General features: G+C 45.7%; 1 protein-coding gene across 8 annotated transcripts in view; it reads left to right on the top strand.

Annotated features, from left to right (window-relative positions):
• Positions 1-14,735, top strand: part of Lcor (ligand dependent nuclear receptor corepressor) — a 114,391-nt gene extending 99,656 nt beyond the window's left edge. For all 8 annotated transcript variants that reach the window (XM_035441835.1, XM_027407331.2, XM_027407328.2 and 5 more), the window contains one exon: positions 622-14,735. In XM_035441835.1, the coding sequence (XP_035297726.1) occupies positions 622-4,996 (4,375 nt within the window). In that variant the 3' untranslated portion in view covers positions 4,997-14,735. The remainder of the gene's footprint in view (positions 1-621) is intronic.
• The last annotated feature ends 1,235 nt before the right edge of the window (positions 14,736-15,970 follow it).

The raw sequence follows: 15,970 nt of genomic DNA, 5'->3' as shown, positions 1-15,970 counted from the left end.
TGAGATATCTCAGCCTAATGTCAGAATTCATTTATGGTTTGGGCCCACTGTATGCATACAGCCTAAAAGGAATCTTACAGGGTATCTTCAGTAGTCTTGCATTTCATAGTTTCATGGTGTGTGATTTCCCACCTGTGCCACCATGTTAGCACGGGAAAAGGTCCATATTTTGGAGCATTACATATTTTTGGTTAAGGGTTGCTCTGTGTTGACCCTGTGGAGTTAATAATGTGGCCAGACTTTATTTTCAATATTTCTTCTAAGATAATTATTTCTGGTTTTTAAAGTATAGAAGTATGAAGTAGGGGTTTGGAATGTAGCTCAAGTGGCATGTACTTTTCCCAGCATGCATCAGGCTCTTTTTGATATCCTAGCACCATAAAACAAATGTGTGAGAGATACCGACACTAAACATTCTGAGACTGTGATCAGCTGGCTTTATATTGTCACTGCATTTCCCTTATTGAAGTAAAATAAATGATGAGTTTAAAAATAAATAACAGTTTTGGCGAGAATGCCCTCTCTCTTTAAAATATAAGTAGCATTTAATACAGTTCGTATTATAGAAACGATTCCTTGGAAATGCACACACTAACTTCTTCATTTTCTTTCTTTGTCTAGTGAGGATTCAGCAGAGGCATCAGCAGTAGATTCTAACCATCCGTCGAAGCCCCCACTGGAGAAGTTTATGGTCAAACTGTGCACACACCACCAGAAGCAATTCATTCGTGTCCTGAGTGACCTGTACACCGAGTCTCAGCCAGGTACAGGGGACCTGCAGCCTTTAGATTCCACAGTGATGGATGTCTCCACTTGCAGTGAGGCTTGTGCCCAGCTAAGCAGCGGACAAAATGAACAGGATGATGTGTGTCAGGATGATGTTTGTCTCGATGGGACGTCTCCTTCTTCTGTAAATTTGTTCTTGGACTCGTCGGGTTCTCCTAGCTCTCTGAGTGTGACTGAACAAACCGTGAAGGAATCACCTCCTGAAACAGACTCTGTAGACGGAAAAGAGAATGCTTTGACCATTGTCCAGAAAGAGTCCTCTGGACTTGGAGACACTCAGCCTAACTCCAGAAGGTCTGCAGACAGTCCCACTGTGGGATGCCTCAGTGCATTGGATTCTTCTTCTTTTAACTCCCTCCACAGTTCCAAAAGTTTAGAGGGGCAAACCACTGGACAGGAGCAAGACACTAGCCTGAAATCCTGTGAGGATGGTGAAGGCCATGCCCCAGCCTCAGTCAAGAGTCTTACTGCAGTGGAAGAGGCAGCTGAGAGTACTGAAGAGGGTGGTAGCTGTATTGTTTCTCAAAGAAACTCATTCAAAGCTTTATCAGAAGAGACATGGGACTCAGGGTTTATGGGAAACTCATCTAGTTCTGCAGACAAAGAAAATGCTTTACAGTGTAGCTCAAAAGCATCCTTACACCAGGATTTGGAGACAGATGAACAAGATGCAAGGCCAAAGCAAGAGAACCACCTTCATCCACTAGGCAGAAACAAGGTGGGTTACCAGACATACCCCAGTGACAAGGGCCACTTTGATCATTCCAAAGGTGAGTGGTTAGCTTCCAGCCCCACGCCAGCTGTACACAGAGCATCCAATGGTCACTCACGAACCAAGATGATGTCAGCCATCAAGACTGCTCGGAAGAGTAAGAGGGCATCAGGCTTGAGGATAAATGATTATGACAACCAGTGTGATGTTGTTTATATCAGTCAACCAATAACAGAATGCCACTTTGAAAATCAAAGATCCATATTGTCTTCTCGGAAAACAGCCCGAAAGAGTACCCGGGGATATTTTTTTAATGGTGATTGTTGTGAACTGCCAACTGTTCGCACACTGGCCAGAAATTTACGCTCCCAAGAAAAGGGAAGCTGCTCACCAATAGCACCAGAGGCAGTGGTGACTTCCAAGCAGACTCTTACAGTTCCCACCTCAAAGCATACAGTAGGTATGCAGCTTCCAACAGTAGGTGTGCAGCTTCCCACAGTAGGTGTGCAGGTTGTGGAAGAAGATACCTCTGACAATCCTAAGGAGGAAAGACCCTCCCTTGAGGAAGGAGGTGAAGACATGTCATCAGCAAAGGAGCCTCAGGAGCCAGAGGTCTGCCTTACCGTGAATGAACAGGATCCTAGCAGCTCCCCTAGGTCAGGAGAGACCACAGCCTCTAGCCCAGCGTGTCTTCTGCCTGCTTCCCTCCCTAATGAGGATATGCCGGATGTTTCAGAAGGCAGCGTTGTGGTCTCACCTCCCACAGCAAGTGTACTATCTCTCCTTGAGCAAGACCAGCCCCCAGCTTCTCTTCTGGCTTCAGAGGAAATGCATACACTCCAGGAGTGCCACCTGACTCCCACAGCCGGAAGCACCCCCCTCATCTCTGGGGAAGACAGTGAAGACCTCCTGTGTAGACTTCCTTCTTCTCCTGAAACAGTCATCGGAGAAGAGCGTTCTCCGGGCTCAGAAAATGGAGGTCCTGCCGTGGATTTTGATCCTCCCTTAAGTCTGGAACTGTCTGAGCATGACCAAAGCATCAGTACTGAGGCTGAGATTGGAGACGTCCCTGGGGAGACACTGTTGCTAGAAGCCGCACTGCCCCTGCTGGAGAGCAGCATTGCCGGTGATGAGAACCCAAGGGAGACTGAGGGGGGAGAGGCAGCAAGTGGAACAGGGCAGCTGGAGACGCATGAGAGTGACACAGAATTCTCATCAGAAAATGCTCTGAGTGAGGCGAACTTTGACACCGCTGAAGAGAATGTGGACAAGAAGAAAAAGGGGAGAAAGCTCCCTGAGGCCTCTGACAGGTGCCTACGAAGTCAGCTTGTGGATTCACCCTCTGCTGACAGCTGTCCAGGAAGCCAGGGTTTGGATTCATCCACTGCTTGTCCTGAAGTGAAGGCTTCTAAAAATCCTCCTACTGTAAAGCGTTCTAAAAGAGAAGGGCACACTGGTGGGGCAACACCCGAGGGCTCGGTGATTGATAGTGTCCATACAGATGATCTGGAGGACACGGAAAACCTCACTGTCGGTGAACATTCCTCTGATGATGATATCAAGCAGGAGGGTGAAGGAGCTGGAGTCATCACAAGGCAGACTCTTAAAAGCATGCTGGCAAAGGAAGTTAAAAGAGAAGAAGGGGAGACTCCCCTAAGCAGTGACCCTGACACAGTTGGCCAACCACTGCCTGGAGAGAACCTGGGAATCGATGTCTGGTCCAGAATAGATGAGAGAGATGCACATGCACCCTCAGAAACCATTCCTTGTAAGAGGGACCCAGAGCAAGTAAAAGAGAAGCCAGGACACATTGCCACCCAGGATGTGGAGACGGCTGTGAGTGAGGCAGATGTTGGGGATGCCCACTCTAAAGATGATGCTGGCCTTGCTCCATCTAGCTTAGCTTCGGTATCAGCCAGTCAGAGTGGTGATGCTGCCGGGCCATCGAAACTGGTAACAAGGTCTAAGAGATGGCCTTCTTCAACCTACAACCTGAGGCACGCTCATTGTGTGGATGCCTTGGACACTACAAAAGTGACTTCTGAGAAGCAAGTCCCACAAGGCAACACAACACCAAAGGAAAACGAAGCTTCCGAGAGTGTGGAGCCCTCCGATGAGGACGATGCAGACACGGTGGTGGGGGAACAGCCCAAGTTCATGGGGTGGTGTGCAGAGGAGGAGAACCAGGAGCTGATCGCCAACTTCAACGCCCAATACCTGAAAGTTCAGAAGGGCTGGATCCAGCTAGAGAAAGAAGCACAGCCGACAGCAAGAGCAAGGAGCAAGTCCGACAAGCTGAAGGAGATTTGGAAGAGCAAGAAGAGGTCACGGAAGTGTAGGGGTTCCCTGGAGGTACAGAAGTTTTCTCCTGTCCAGATGCTGTTTATGACAAACTTTAAACTGTCTAATATCTGTAAGTGGTTCTTAGAGACAACAGAAACCCGGTCTCTGGTCATTGTGAAGAAACTAAACACTCGTCTTCCAGGAGACGTCCCTCTTGTTAAACACCCTCTTCAGAAGTACCCTCCTTCTACCCTGTTCCCCAGTTCACTACAGGCAGAACGCTTGAAAAAACATTTGAAGAAATTCCCTGGAGCCATTCCTGCTAGGAATAATTGGAAAACACAGAAGCTGTGGGCTAAACTCAGAGAGAATCATGGCCAGGTAGAGCCAGAGGCTGGCAGTGACATCAGCCTCGGCCCTAACAGTGAAGACAGTGCAGAGGAAGTCAGGGAAGGTAGAAATAGCCATCCTCCCACCAACTTGCCTACTCCAGCTAGCACCCGGATCCTTAGGAAGTATTCTAATATTCGAGGAAAGCTCAGAGCTCAGCGCCTGGAAAACTCCCTGGGTGGGGTTTCCGAAATTAAGCAGGGCCGAAAGAGTGTATGCATCAATCCGCTGATGTCCCCCAAGCTGGCCCTCCAGGTGGGCGCAGATGGCTTCCCTGTCAACCCCAAGAAGGCTGAAGGAAACAAGGGGAGAAGAGGGAAGCAGATGCCTGAAACCTTGCTCAGAGCGGAAGGCCAGAACAAGCGCAAAAGAGCAGAAGGCTGTGGCACTCAGGATGATAAGGACAAGGGGCCAGCAACAAAAGCCAGCAGAGTTCTTTCTGCCAAGAAGCTGGCTGCAAAGGACAGAGTCAGCCAGCTATCCAAGAAGATGACCTTGAAAGAGAATAAAGTGAGGATCTGTAAAAAGGCTCCTAGGAAGAGCTGCCCACCATCCAGGAAAGAAAAAGAAAACACAAACAAAAGACCTAGCCATCCTGCTGCAGCCTCTGAAGCACTGACAAAACCTGGGAAACAAAGGGCGACAGGAGAAGCCTCATCAAGACCCCCAAAAGCCAGAAGGAAGAGCAGGAAGCTGAGCAGTGGTAGGGGCCGGGCCAGACCCTTGACAAAAAGCCCAGAGAACCGGGCTGCCCAGAGAAAGAGAAAGCTCAAGGCCAAACTGGACTCTTCCCAGGGCAAACGGAGGCGGTTAGATGCCAAGTGATAGCTGATGGCCCCTGAAAGAGGAACTGGCCTACAGAAGTCACCTTTTATTTTGCATTAACAAAATCTGCTTTTTATAAGCTTATCAAGCCTTTCCCGTTACAGAGAACTCCAGTTATAGAGAACACCAGTTTGAGATGTCAGAAAATGCATCTCAGCCAGAGAAGGGAACTTGTAGAGTCCTTCTCCATGGCTAAGGGAAGTTGTACATTATATTCTGGTTGTTCCTTGAGTTTTAAACTTGGAACCAAGAAGTTTTTGTTTTAAGAAGTACAGTGCCTTATTTATCCTTTTTGTTTAAAATTTGACAAAAGCTAAGAAGAAACTGATTTATGTGACTAAAGGCTTGTATTTTATACTTGACGCACAAGCACTTGCTCTGTCACTGAGGAGGCCATCGCCATGCATTCGTGAGCGAGGAGCCGGCAGCAGCTGCCTGTGCGCCCCTGGACAGGTGCACCTTGCAGACCGCAGCACAACTCCCCTCTCTGTCTTATTTGGTTTTTATTTGAGTGATATTTGAAAGCTGAACCAAATCATTTCTATGGTTATGTGGAGAATGCAGGAGATTTATAATTATTATAAAAGATTGATGTTTCTGTTTCCTTCTAGAACTCGTATTGTTTATCACCCTTCATCTTTTTTTTTTTTTAAATCATTTCAGATCATGTTCTCTAATTTGTGTGCCCATGGGACAAAAGATGTGCTAGAAACACACCCCCTCAAATTATGTTACTACTAACACTTGTCATCCTCCAGTTTGGGGCCTTGCAAGCATGGTAGTACTGCTCTGTGAGGTTTGTGTTCTGTTTTGTTGAAGTTTTTTTGTGTACGCTTTTGTCTTGTAGCTGTCATTTTACCATTAGGATGAGTGACTCTTCGTTTCCTTCCTTACACAAGTAGTGAAAGTCCAAGTGTTCTTTCCAGCAATAGGAAAGCTTAGCCTTGTGCGAATGCATCCAGGTGCGTCTGCAGATCGTTGCTATCCACAAGAGTTTCCTGGTACTAGTTTCTTCCCCATGCAGTGGATCTGTAAAGTGAGTACTTAGCAATGGCCAGATGGTTTGAAAGTAGTCCAGTGTCTCCGTGCACCTCCCTAATACCACTTCCACATCAGACTTGGAGAGCAGTGGCCTTGAAAGACTGGAGAAGCTGCCCAGAATCCCAGTGGAGCCACACCCCCATACACAGCTGAGTGAAGTCCAGCTAGGACCCTCTGATGTGAATATTCTTGCCCAGAGTAGGTGCTGGTTCCGATTGATAGCGCCATCCTAGTGGCTAAGTGCTTACAATGTTGCTCCTCCCCATACCATGTCACTTTGTCCCATGGCTCAGAAATGAGAACTGCAATAATTGAAAGTGATGTTTGCCTTTCCTGGGTGGAGCCTAATGCAGCCCCATTGGCTTTACTCAGTGCCTATGACATTGCTCCATTATAACAGTGTGTACTTGACATTTCCATTGGGCCAGTCAGCAAACCACTTGGTTGCTAAAGCCTCAGTAGACTTTGACGAGTTCTATCACCAAAATAGGCTTGCATGGATAGCTGCTGCCCTGCTCTTAAGTTTCTACTTGGGTTGTTTCAGATCTTTTTAGATCAACCCAGATGGACTTCTTTTATATGCAAATCCTGATAAAACAGGCCTCCTACCTATTTTGCTATTGTTAAAGTTTGCTGCAGATAATGGAAACTTCTGATAATTGGGTAGGACTGGAGCATTTGATTCATGAGAAAATGAGAATTGTGTTGCATTTTACAGGTAATGAAAGTTGTTGTTTCCTCTTTTTAAAATGTCACCTCTGTCCCATGAGCATTCGTGTGCTTTCTCCCTCACTGCCCCCTCCTTCCCTTCCCTTGCTTTCCCCACTCCCCGTTCTTCTTCTTCTTCTTCTTATCCTTGACCTGGACCGTTCACAAGCTACCTATGGTGATGAGACTGCTGAGTGTGTGCTCGAAACTCCTCAGCATTAAGTTGCACAGACACGTTAATATGTGTTGAGTAGGTTTGCTCAATATTTAAAAAGTGGTTTTAAGGCTTAAAAGAGCTTTTCCTGTAGTTGCCACTGGATATTGTTGTTGGAGTGACTTAAACAGCCAAGGCTTACCAATGTGAGGTGTGTCAATGCCTGTACATATGAAGCGCCTTGGCTGCCTGGGGACTCCCCTGTAAGGTGCTGGGTTAGGTTAGAGGGAGGAGTGAGTGGGACCCTTCCAGTTCCAAGTTTATAATTCATTCCATTACTTTTCTGATTGTGTTTTCATTTTTAAAATCTCGCTCCAAGATGGTCGGCTGCATTTGAGGGAGCTGTGTGGAAGTGTTTGTTATACATCCATCTAACAGTGCAGGAGCATCTTTAAAATCAGCTTACACTTGATAGTAGTGACTGCATTTATATAGATGGATACTCTACAAAATTAGGACATTTTAAGTATTTTTAATTGTTTCACATTTATTGAGCTCATTTTTGCTAATTGGTTAATTTTGTTACTAGAAGAAGGAAAAAAAAATCAAAACTTGACAGTAGCTTTCGACCTTTCTGCACCCATAGCAGATGCTGGGAAATTGTCCCTTCAGCATCCCCACTTGGCCTTGACTCCATCCTCCTCATTTTCCTTCCTTCTCGTAGCCATTTTCAAATATGACTCGCCACTGTGTGTGTCTCACAGTTTGGATCCTAAGTCTGAAAGGCATCCTGCTCCTGGCCCTAACTTAGGAAAGTGGCTTTCCTAAGGCTGGAGCTGAAGTTGAAGCCAAAGGGCTGGTGTTCCCTCGGTTCAGCATCTGGAAGATGCCCAAGAAGCCATCTGAGACGCTCTGTGTAGCTTCCCCAGCGTGCAGCCTGCTTTGGGACCCATTTTCTGTCCTGTTAGGGTCCCTGGGATGGGCCTGCTGTCTCACTGGGGTTCAGAGTCTTGCCCAGGTGCCTTCTGGAATTCCCTGGGTTGTGCTGTTTTTTATTTTTTCATTGTTTGGTAGTGGTGGGGTTCTGTGGTGAAGATTTTACACTGTCCTATCTAAAGCACAGTCAAGCTTTGGGGTTTGTGCCTCATCATTCTGTAATGGTTTGGAGAGAAGAGTCATCCGTTTCCCCCATGAACCCTCTGTGTGTCACCAGCACAGGTGACTTTCTCAATGTGCACATAAGTCAGCAGCAAGCATCACGTTACAACAGATGCTATAAATCAGGATTTGGCCTGTCTCCAGCCGTGGGGTGGCTTCTGGAGTCAGGGCACAGCTGTCCCTCACTTATAGGCAGCATTTCTATTGATTAGCAGACATAAGTCCCATAGGAAATGACACCATGCTATATGATGAAAACTGGAGATGAAGTGGTGTTGCCATCGGCAAGTCTGTGCTTGTCATAATACTACAAACAGACTGAGTAACCCAAGAAGCTGCCCAATAGCTGGAGAGCCAACTCCATCTCTTTGGTTGCAGATCAGCCAGTGCAGGTCTCCTCTTAGCTTACCTCTAAGCTGTTACAGACATGCAAACTGTGGGCTGGCTGCTCGTGTGTATAAATAAAGTTTGTTGGCACATAACCATGCTTATTGATTGTCCATGGAACAGATTAGGTACTTGGAGAAGTGGCCACTAAGCCCGCAAAACCTAAAATAGTTAATATCTATATCTTTGGAGAAGCCTGCTGACCCCTGCTTGAGAAAATAACCCCTTTTGGGAATAAATCTCCCCCTTTCCTCTTCTGCCTCATACCTTTGTCTCCCACACCCCCCATCTCAGTTCGTCTTAAGCTCTTGTAAGAGAGGCTTGTTGTTGAGACAGTTTCAGAGTAACTCAACTCTAAACAAGCAGTGTATCTCCCTTTAAGTCCCTCCCTCCAGCCCCACAGTGAAGCTACCATAGCCTCTAGACCAGAATCCCTGAACAAGTTGCCTTTGGAGTTCTTAAATTATATGGACTGTCCCGTGTTTCACTCCCATGGTCTCTAACCAGAACTGACCCTAGCTTCAAGACTGTCTGTGGTGAGATTAGCTGGGAGTTGCTTCTATTGGGCTTTGAGTTTTCAGCACCACACGTAGTTGTGGGAAAGTCTTACAGCATGGAGACCAAGTCTGGTGACAACCAGATCACTCTTTATAATGTATCCACCATTGATCTGTTTTCAGTCACACACTTTCAAAATAGTTTTATTAAAGGCACACACAATAAAATGGTAGTTTTTGAACTGCTATAGAAAAGAATGAAAAAGAATTAGAACGTGTTTAACCCGAGTATGACTAAGGAGTTATGGGTTGCATCTTTACATCAAATCCAGTCAGCTTTCAAAGTGTTAGTCCTCCCTTCCCCCCAGAACTCAAATAAAAGTTTCTGTTCTGCATTCCAGAATGAAGTTGAATGCCATGTCAAAGTTTTAACAAATGGAGACCATATCCCCTAATTAGTAGACAGTGCTGAAATTGAACTCTGGGCCTGATGTAAGCAAGGCAGACATTCTACGGCTGAGCTACATCCCATGTCCAGTTGTTTTGAATTCTTCCCTGTATTTTCTTATGACTTATTATTCACTAAAATGCCAGAACACTTGAAATAGGAAGCGGCGTCTATGCATGTATTCCCAAAGCAGTCCTAGTATCCACGCAGCAGGTACTTTTCCCTATGCTTGCTCCCAAATCCTTTGCAAGGAAAAGATACTTTTAAAAACTTAAAACCAGCAGAATTAGGAAACTTGCCTTTTGAGACAGCTTTGAAAATAATTCAACTCTTGAAAATTCTGAAGAGTCTGGTTACCTACAAGTGATGGATTGTAGGGCTAGCCACTTTGCAGCATCCCATTTTTTGCACCCTGGTGAGCAGTATGCAAACTGTCCTTACTCATGCTTTTGTCTTTGGATTTGAGCCCATTGTCTCCTCCATGGAATCATCCTTTTCCAGATGTTAGGATGCTGCCTTTCAGTGCTCTGGACCCAGCCCTTCCTCTAGCAGACAGGTAGTTGCATGGCATGTGTGCCAAGGGAGGAGACACTGAAGCTTTCACACCCTGTAGGTCCATCCCCTTGGACAGTGTGTGCAGTCTGTAAGCCGCTTGAAAGCATAGACTGCCTGCCAGAAACAGCATCCAGGTGCCCACGGTATTAGGATACACCAGAGATTGGATGAATGGACTTACACTTTTGAATTGGATAAGTGGAGATAACAAAACAATTAACAAACTATATGTGGCCCACACTAAGAATACTTAGGTGCCTGACCTTTTAGGTCAGTGTACTGATCTCTGTGGGGGCAGTTAGGCACGTTTTCTTTGTGCATGTAGGCCAGCATTGCAGCAGTCCTTTTGGGTTTGGGGTATCTTGCTTGTCTGTGTCAGCACGCAGTTGCATTTGTGCTGCATCATTCCTGGTAGTGCTTGTAAGGAAGAAAGAGATCATCTTAGCTCGTGAGATACTTGCTGATGAGTTGTGGATATACTGCACCTACTAGGGTCTAGTTTACAGTACGGTCTTGGAAAACATGTAGTCTCGTTGTTGTGCGTCACAGTGAACTTGATCGATAGAGACATTCCACCAGCGGTGCTTGGCACATGCTGATCTCCAGTGATGGAACAGCCTGTAGTAGTGCTTCTCTTTGAAAGCATGGGAACTGGTAGTTTCACACCCATAGCCCTCCACTTCTCTTATGCAGGTTTACAATTCTCAAGTTTGGTCACTATCTGTGAGTGTAAGTGGCTGATCTTCACGTGTTTGAAACCTGAGTCCAAGCCACACATTTTTGACATGGCCAGTGTGCCGATGGCACCTCGTCCATGCACCAGCAGCTTTAGGCAGAACAAGTTCAGGGCCCTCTTGGTCAGGCCTGAAGCAGATCCTCATTTGGGGAGTCCTTCTTGGTACCTTGCCTTTCCTCTTCCCTCCTGCCTATGCCACTGGCCCCCTAGTGGGTGGCATCTTCTCTGGGACACACACACCCTCCAAAGTGCTTCTCTGAATACATACATGTCACATGAGAAGAATTTCTCTCTTCATTGCTAGATTCTCACAGTATATACTGGGTTGGGTCTGAATGCCATTCAGTGATCACCTTTTTCCCACTCCAGTTGGTGGGAACCATGATGTATATCTTGTGTCATGTTGTAGTTAGAGCTGTATGTAGTGTTTGGAAGCATTTGTGGTAAAGATACTATAAAAAATAAGATTTGCATAATTTTGTATATTTATAACACAGGTAGGGGTTATTGCTAGAGCCACTGAATCTTAGGGTAATTAATGGCTTCTGCATTCTTACTAGTTCTAGGATACTGTATTAGTGGCTGGTTTCAAATATATAAAGTACATATTTATACACACCGCTGTGGAATTTATTTTGCTGTGTAAATAGTGATATTTTCCTGTTCAAATGCTTCTATACAAAGTATTTATTTTAACAAAGTTAGTTAACTGTTGAAAGGGCTTTCCAAAAACTTCTTGCCATCTGTTCTCCCAGCTTCCCCTGCTCAGCTATCAACCCCCTAAACATCACAGTAAAGGCGGGAGGCCTTGAAACTCTTGCTGTGTTTGGGTAGGACACAACGTAGATTGGGAACCTTAGCGCTGCTCCCACTGATGCTCCATCTCAGACCAAAGTGGGGGTTGAAGGAGTGTAACTTTGCTCAGCCCAGTACCAGGGCTTCCCCCCACAGCCCAGCTCACACATGCACCATCGGTACACTCGGCTGTTCGCTTCCATAGCCTGGGCAGGGAATTGACCTTGGTTGTAGTCCCATGGCAAGTAGCCTCTTGCCTATGCAATGAGGAGAAACCACTGTGGTTGTCAGTATGAGCTTCTCGTCTGGCTCTCAGAATTCAGGGGCCATCCTTTCACACACCCATAGGAGACACATGTCACCTGCACACTGACAAAACTTGGGAACACCTTCGCTTTCCTCCTTACCCTTTCCCATCAAGTGTCTGTGCAGATGTAGCCCCATCCTACCCATCTGTGACCCATGGTTCTAAAATGTATTCATCTTTACTTCTCAGGAGTCCTGGTCTGGAATTCAGAGCACCCTAGATGTCATGGAACCAATGAGTCATGGTTATGCATGGTCCTTTTCCGGGTGCCTCATCCATGGGCATCCCATCTGTCACCATGGCTGCTAGGATTGCAGGATTGCCTGCAACTCCAGGGACTCTAGGGTGCTTGGAGACCAGGTATGTAGGGATTATTGTCATCTGTTTGAACTGTAGTTTGTGTATATCCTATGGCCTCCCTTTGTCTTTTCTAAACAAGGAAGGCACTTGAACAGCAATGCTGGAGAATGTTTTTCTAAGATGCTGTTTGTAAGCAAATCTGATTTTGAGATGAAATGTGAATGGTAACTCGGTGCCAGGGAATTTAGCACTGAAGTAGACAGTCAAAACTTTTTTAACCTTTGCAGAAAGTAGTTTCTGTTCTCATCTAAATGTTCACAAGATGTAATGCTGTAAATACTTTTCTAAAAATATTTATTACATGTGCTGTATACAGACTCATGTTCGGAGTGATGTTGGTTTGCATTGTATTGTAAAAGAATATATTTTGAGTGGTGGACTTCTTTCATAACACAGTTCACTCAAGGAGAAAGAAACAAAACCAGCAGGTTGAGAGCTGTTTGGGGCATTTGATCTGTAATGGACCATCCAATCCAAGCTTTAACTGCCCCTCTTCTCATCTGGTTGTGTTATATAATATATATATATATATATATATATATATATATATATATATACAGGTGTACAGTAAATTGGTCAGTGCCCGGGTCTGCAGAGCAGATTTCCAGGTGTTCTTTCTGATGTGTTTCCATAGCAATACGACCACAGGTGCTGACCAGTCCTGTTGTCTCAGAGGATCGGGTTGGGGGATAGCTCTTGCAAAGCCTCTTGCCTTTCCTAAGAGGCTGCTTTACTTGAATTGTTGCTTCTGTTTCTTCTTCACGCTCTCCTTCACAAAACTATAGTGTGTGTGGGAACTCTCCCAGCACCAGATACATCAAAAGTGGACAAGCCAATCAAAAGGTTAGCGATTTCCCAGGAACTTGTAAGTTTTCAGAACAGATGAGACAAAGCTCATTTGGCCATAGAATAAATGTAAGGAATTTTAACCCGAGAAACAAATGTGGCCTATTATATCCCCCCACCCCCACCCGCTCTGTCTGACTCACCTTTAGAAGCCAGCCTATGTCCTGCCTTCTGCCTCTATGCCTCAGCTCGAGATGTCCATGGTCCCTAGAGTCTGGTGCGGCTCTTAGTGTGTCCAGCTCTGTTGAGCAGCCTTTCCATGTGACCGTCCCAAACTTAATGAAACAGAATACCCACACCCAGATAACGTTGTTGGAAGTGATGTAGCTTTTTAGGCTTTTGGAATGTCTCTCTCCTTTTTATATATATATATATATATTTCTGATGGCGTTTGGGATTTTTCACTAGTGTTTTTTAGATTGAAGAGGGTGCATTAAGTTAAACTTTCCACTGCTGAGCCCAGAAGTGTGCAGAGGAAAGAACTCTCCCTGCATTGTGTTGTTGGAAGGTGACTACTTATGGTGGGGGGGGGTCTTGTAGATGATACGGAGGTGAAATAGAAATTCTGGCCAGAGGTTTCCTAAGTCTTTGATATTTTGTAATGAAAATCCCCCCATTAGCCCCATTTAATCTCAATATAAGCCTGCTGTTTACCCTCAGGGAACAAGTGGTTTTCAAAATTAAGCTCCTCCAAGGTCCTGGGCCAGTGCCTGTGTACACTGGTCATCTCCGTGATCTCATGGCATTATTTTCCCATATGCATTATGACATTAAAAAGTGCAACCCCACCCTGTATGAAAAGCACAGCCCCCAGTGCCCTGATTTAGGCTAATGTTGAAGCCTTTGAGGGGCCTGGGGTCCTAGGAGGCCATGCAATTTAACTGAAGCTCAGGTGTACATTGGATTTTGCTTCTATTAGGCCACAACCCTTCAGAATGAGTTTAGGGCAGGAGCTGCAGATCCGGCTCTGATTCAGGGAGCTGAGTCTCCACCGTTCCTCAAGTTTTTACTGGTCCCTCCTGGTGTTGTTGCCAAGGTCAATCCTGTAGGTGTTTGGATGTCCTCCTTTCTGCTGTCTTGTGAGTCTTAGCCAGTGCTCCAGATGCCCAAGAGTGGGGCTGCCAGAGAGTCCAGCCCTCCCTGACCCCAGCACCTTCCAACATAGTGAGGTGAGAAGAGGCTGCAGATGGCCACCTGGCAGAGCAGCGTGTGCCTCCCGGGCCTGGATTCCACTGTTAGTGAGTGTAGGAAAATACTGTCTTTAATGGATGAGAATTCATTGTATGCTGTGAATTTGTTGGTTTGAAACATTGAAAATTTTTCATTAGACAATGTTTACATACCTCACCTGAAGAACCTTTGAGAGTGTATATATGAAATTTAAAAATATATTAAGTTGCTTTAAAACAGTATGTATAGCTATAAAAGTTGGAGTTATTTTAACTTTGAGTATGTACCAAGTCTCTTAAATATTGAAATCTTGTAGATTTTTTGTGCTTCTGTGTTTTGCTTTTCCTGTTGGACCACATAGATAACTGTGTTCTTCTTATTGATAAAGGGGCCCACACTGAAATCCACGCTTGAAGGATTTCCTGTGGTGGTTAAGATTTTCTGGTTTGATTTTGGGGGAGTGGGGTGAGGAGCTAGAGGACATATGGGAGAGGTTACTCTGACATTGACATCTATTCTGTGAGCTTTTTCAAGGCGCTTATTTTATTGCAGCATATTAAACTTCTTTGATATTAAAGTGTGTTTGTGTAATCACTGGAGAGAGAACAGAACACAGCACAGCCTCCCGCCTCACTGGTACATGGCCGAAAACAGACTGTCAGCGTGGGCCTGGGTATAAAGAAGCACTGCCGTGCGCTTCCCTAAACCCTCAGCCATGGTGTGAGTTATGCCTGACTTCCGGGGACACATATAGTGGAAACATCAAGGGATCCCAGGTGACAGGACAGCAAAGGTGCCAGTGTTCATCCTGAGGGGAGGGAACAAGCCAGCCAGTGCTGTCCAGTCCTGTGATTTCTGCTGTGGTCTGCCTCATTGGTCCTTTTGTCTCTGCTGGAAGTGGGTCTGTTCAAGGTCTCTCACAGAACCAGTCCATCCCACAGCTACTAGCAGCCCGAAGTTTTGCATTAACACAGAACTTGGCAATTTTTCAACCTACAGATGTGTTTATTTAGCTCAGGATTAAAAAAAAAAAAGTTTAAAAACTAAGTTTTTCATTTCAAAGATTGGGTTTCTAGTTTTGTTTTGTGGGGTTTGTTTGGTGTGTGTGGGGTGTTCTTTGTTTTGTTTTAACCTAACAAATTTAGCTCATGATGAGAACCAGCTGGCACAAATAGATGGGAAAATGATCTTCAGGTGCCACAGTCTCTGGCAGTGGAAGTTTCTGTTTGTCCCTGTTGGTACCCAGCTTTAATCAGAAGTGGCCATAGAAATTATAGGCCAAGGAGCACTTGTCCCCTCTCCAGATCCCTAACTGTTACACAGGCACTGAAGTCATCACCCTGTGCCCTTTCTGGGGTGGTCATGCGCTCTTGGAGTGGGGCTTGGTAACATCGCTATGTTCTTAGTGTGAGATCAGTTCATGGCCCTGGCATCAATAGAAGTCCTTTTAGTTTTGGGTTCCTATCTGGGGGACCCAGCCTCCCAGATGCTCACATTCAAATTCATCTCTTGAGAAGGATCTCTTGTCTGGTGTATGTTTCCTCCTCAATCCACTGGCCTAGGATGCTGGAGAATGCATGTTGCTTTCTCATCTGTTGCCTGCATGCTCCAAACCCTTCAGGATCTGGTTAAATGTGTGAGTGACTCTGTAGACTTATGCTTAAACATTAGTGTCACTGTAAACACTTGGCGACAGACGGAGGTGAGCAGGCTCCCCGATCGGAACACGCCCTTCCTCCTGGATGAACAGGCCTTGCCACGTAAGGATTAGCAGACAGCCTGCCTGTGATGACTAGCCAGTGTGGCAGCCCA

This window comes from Cricetulus griseus, chromosome 3, assembly GCF_003668045.3.
Source record: "Cricetulus griseus strain 17A/GY chromosome 3, alternate assembly CriGri-PICRH-1.0, whole genome shotgun sequence".
NCBI classification, from domain to species: domain Eukaryota; kingdom Metazoa; phylum Chordata; class Mammalia; order Rodentia; family Cricetidae; genus Cricetulus; species Cricetulus griseus.
Note: the sequence above shows the minus strand (reverse complement) of the source record. Positions and strands in the feature narration are given on the sequence as shown.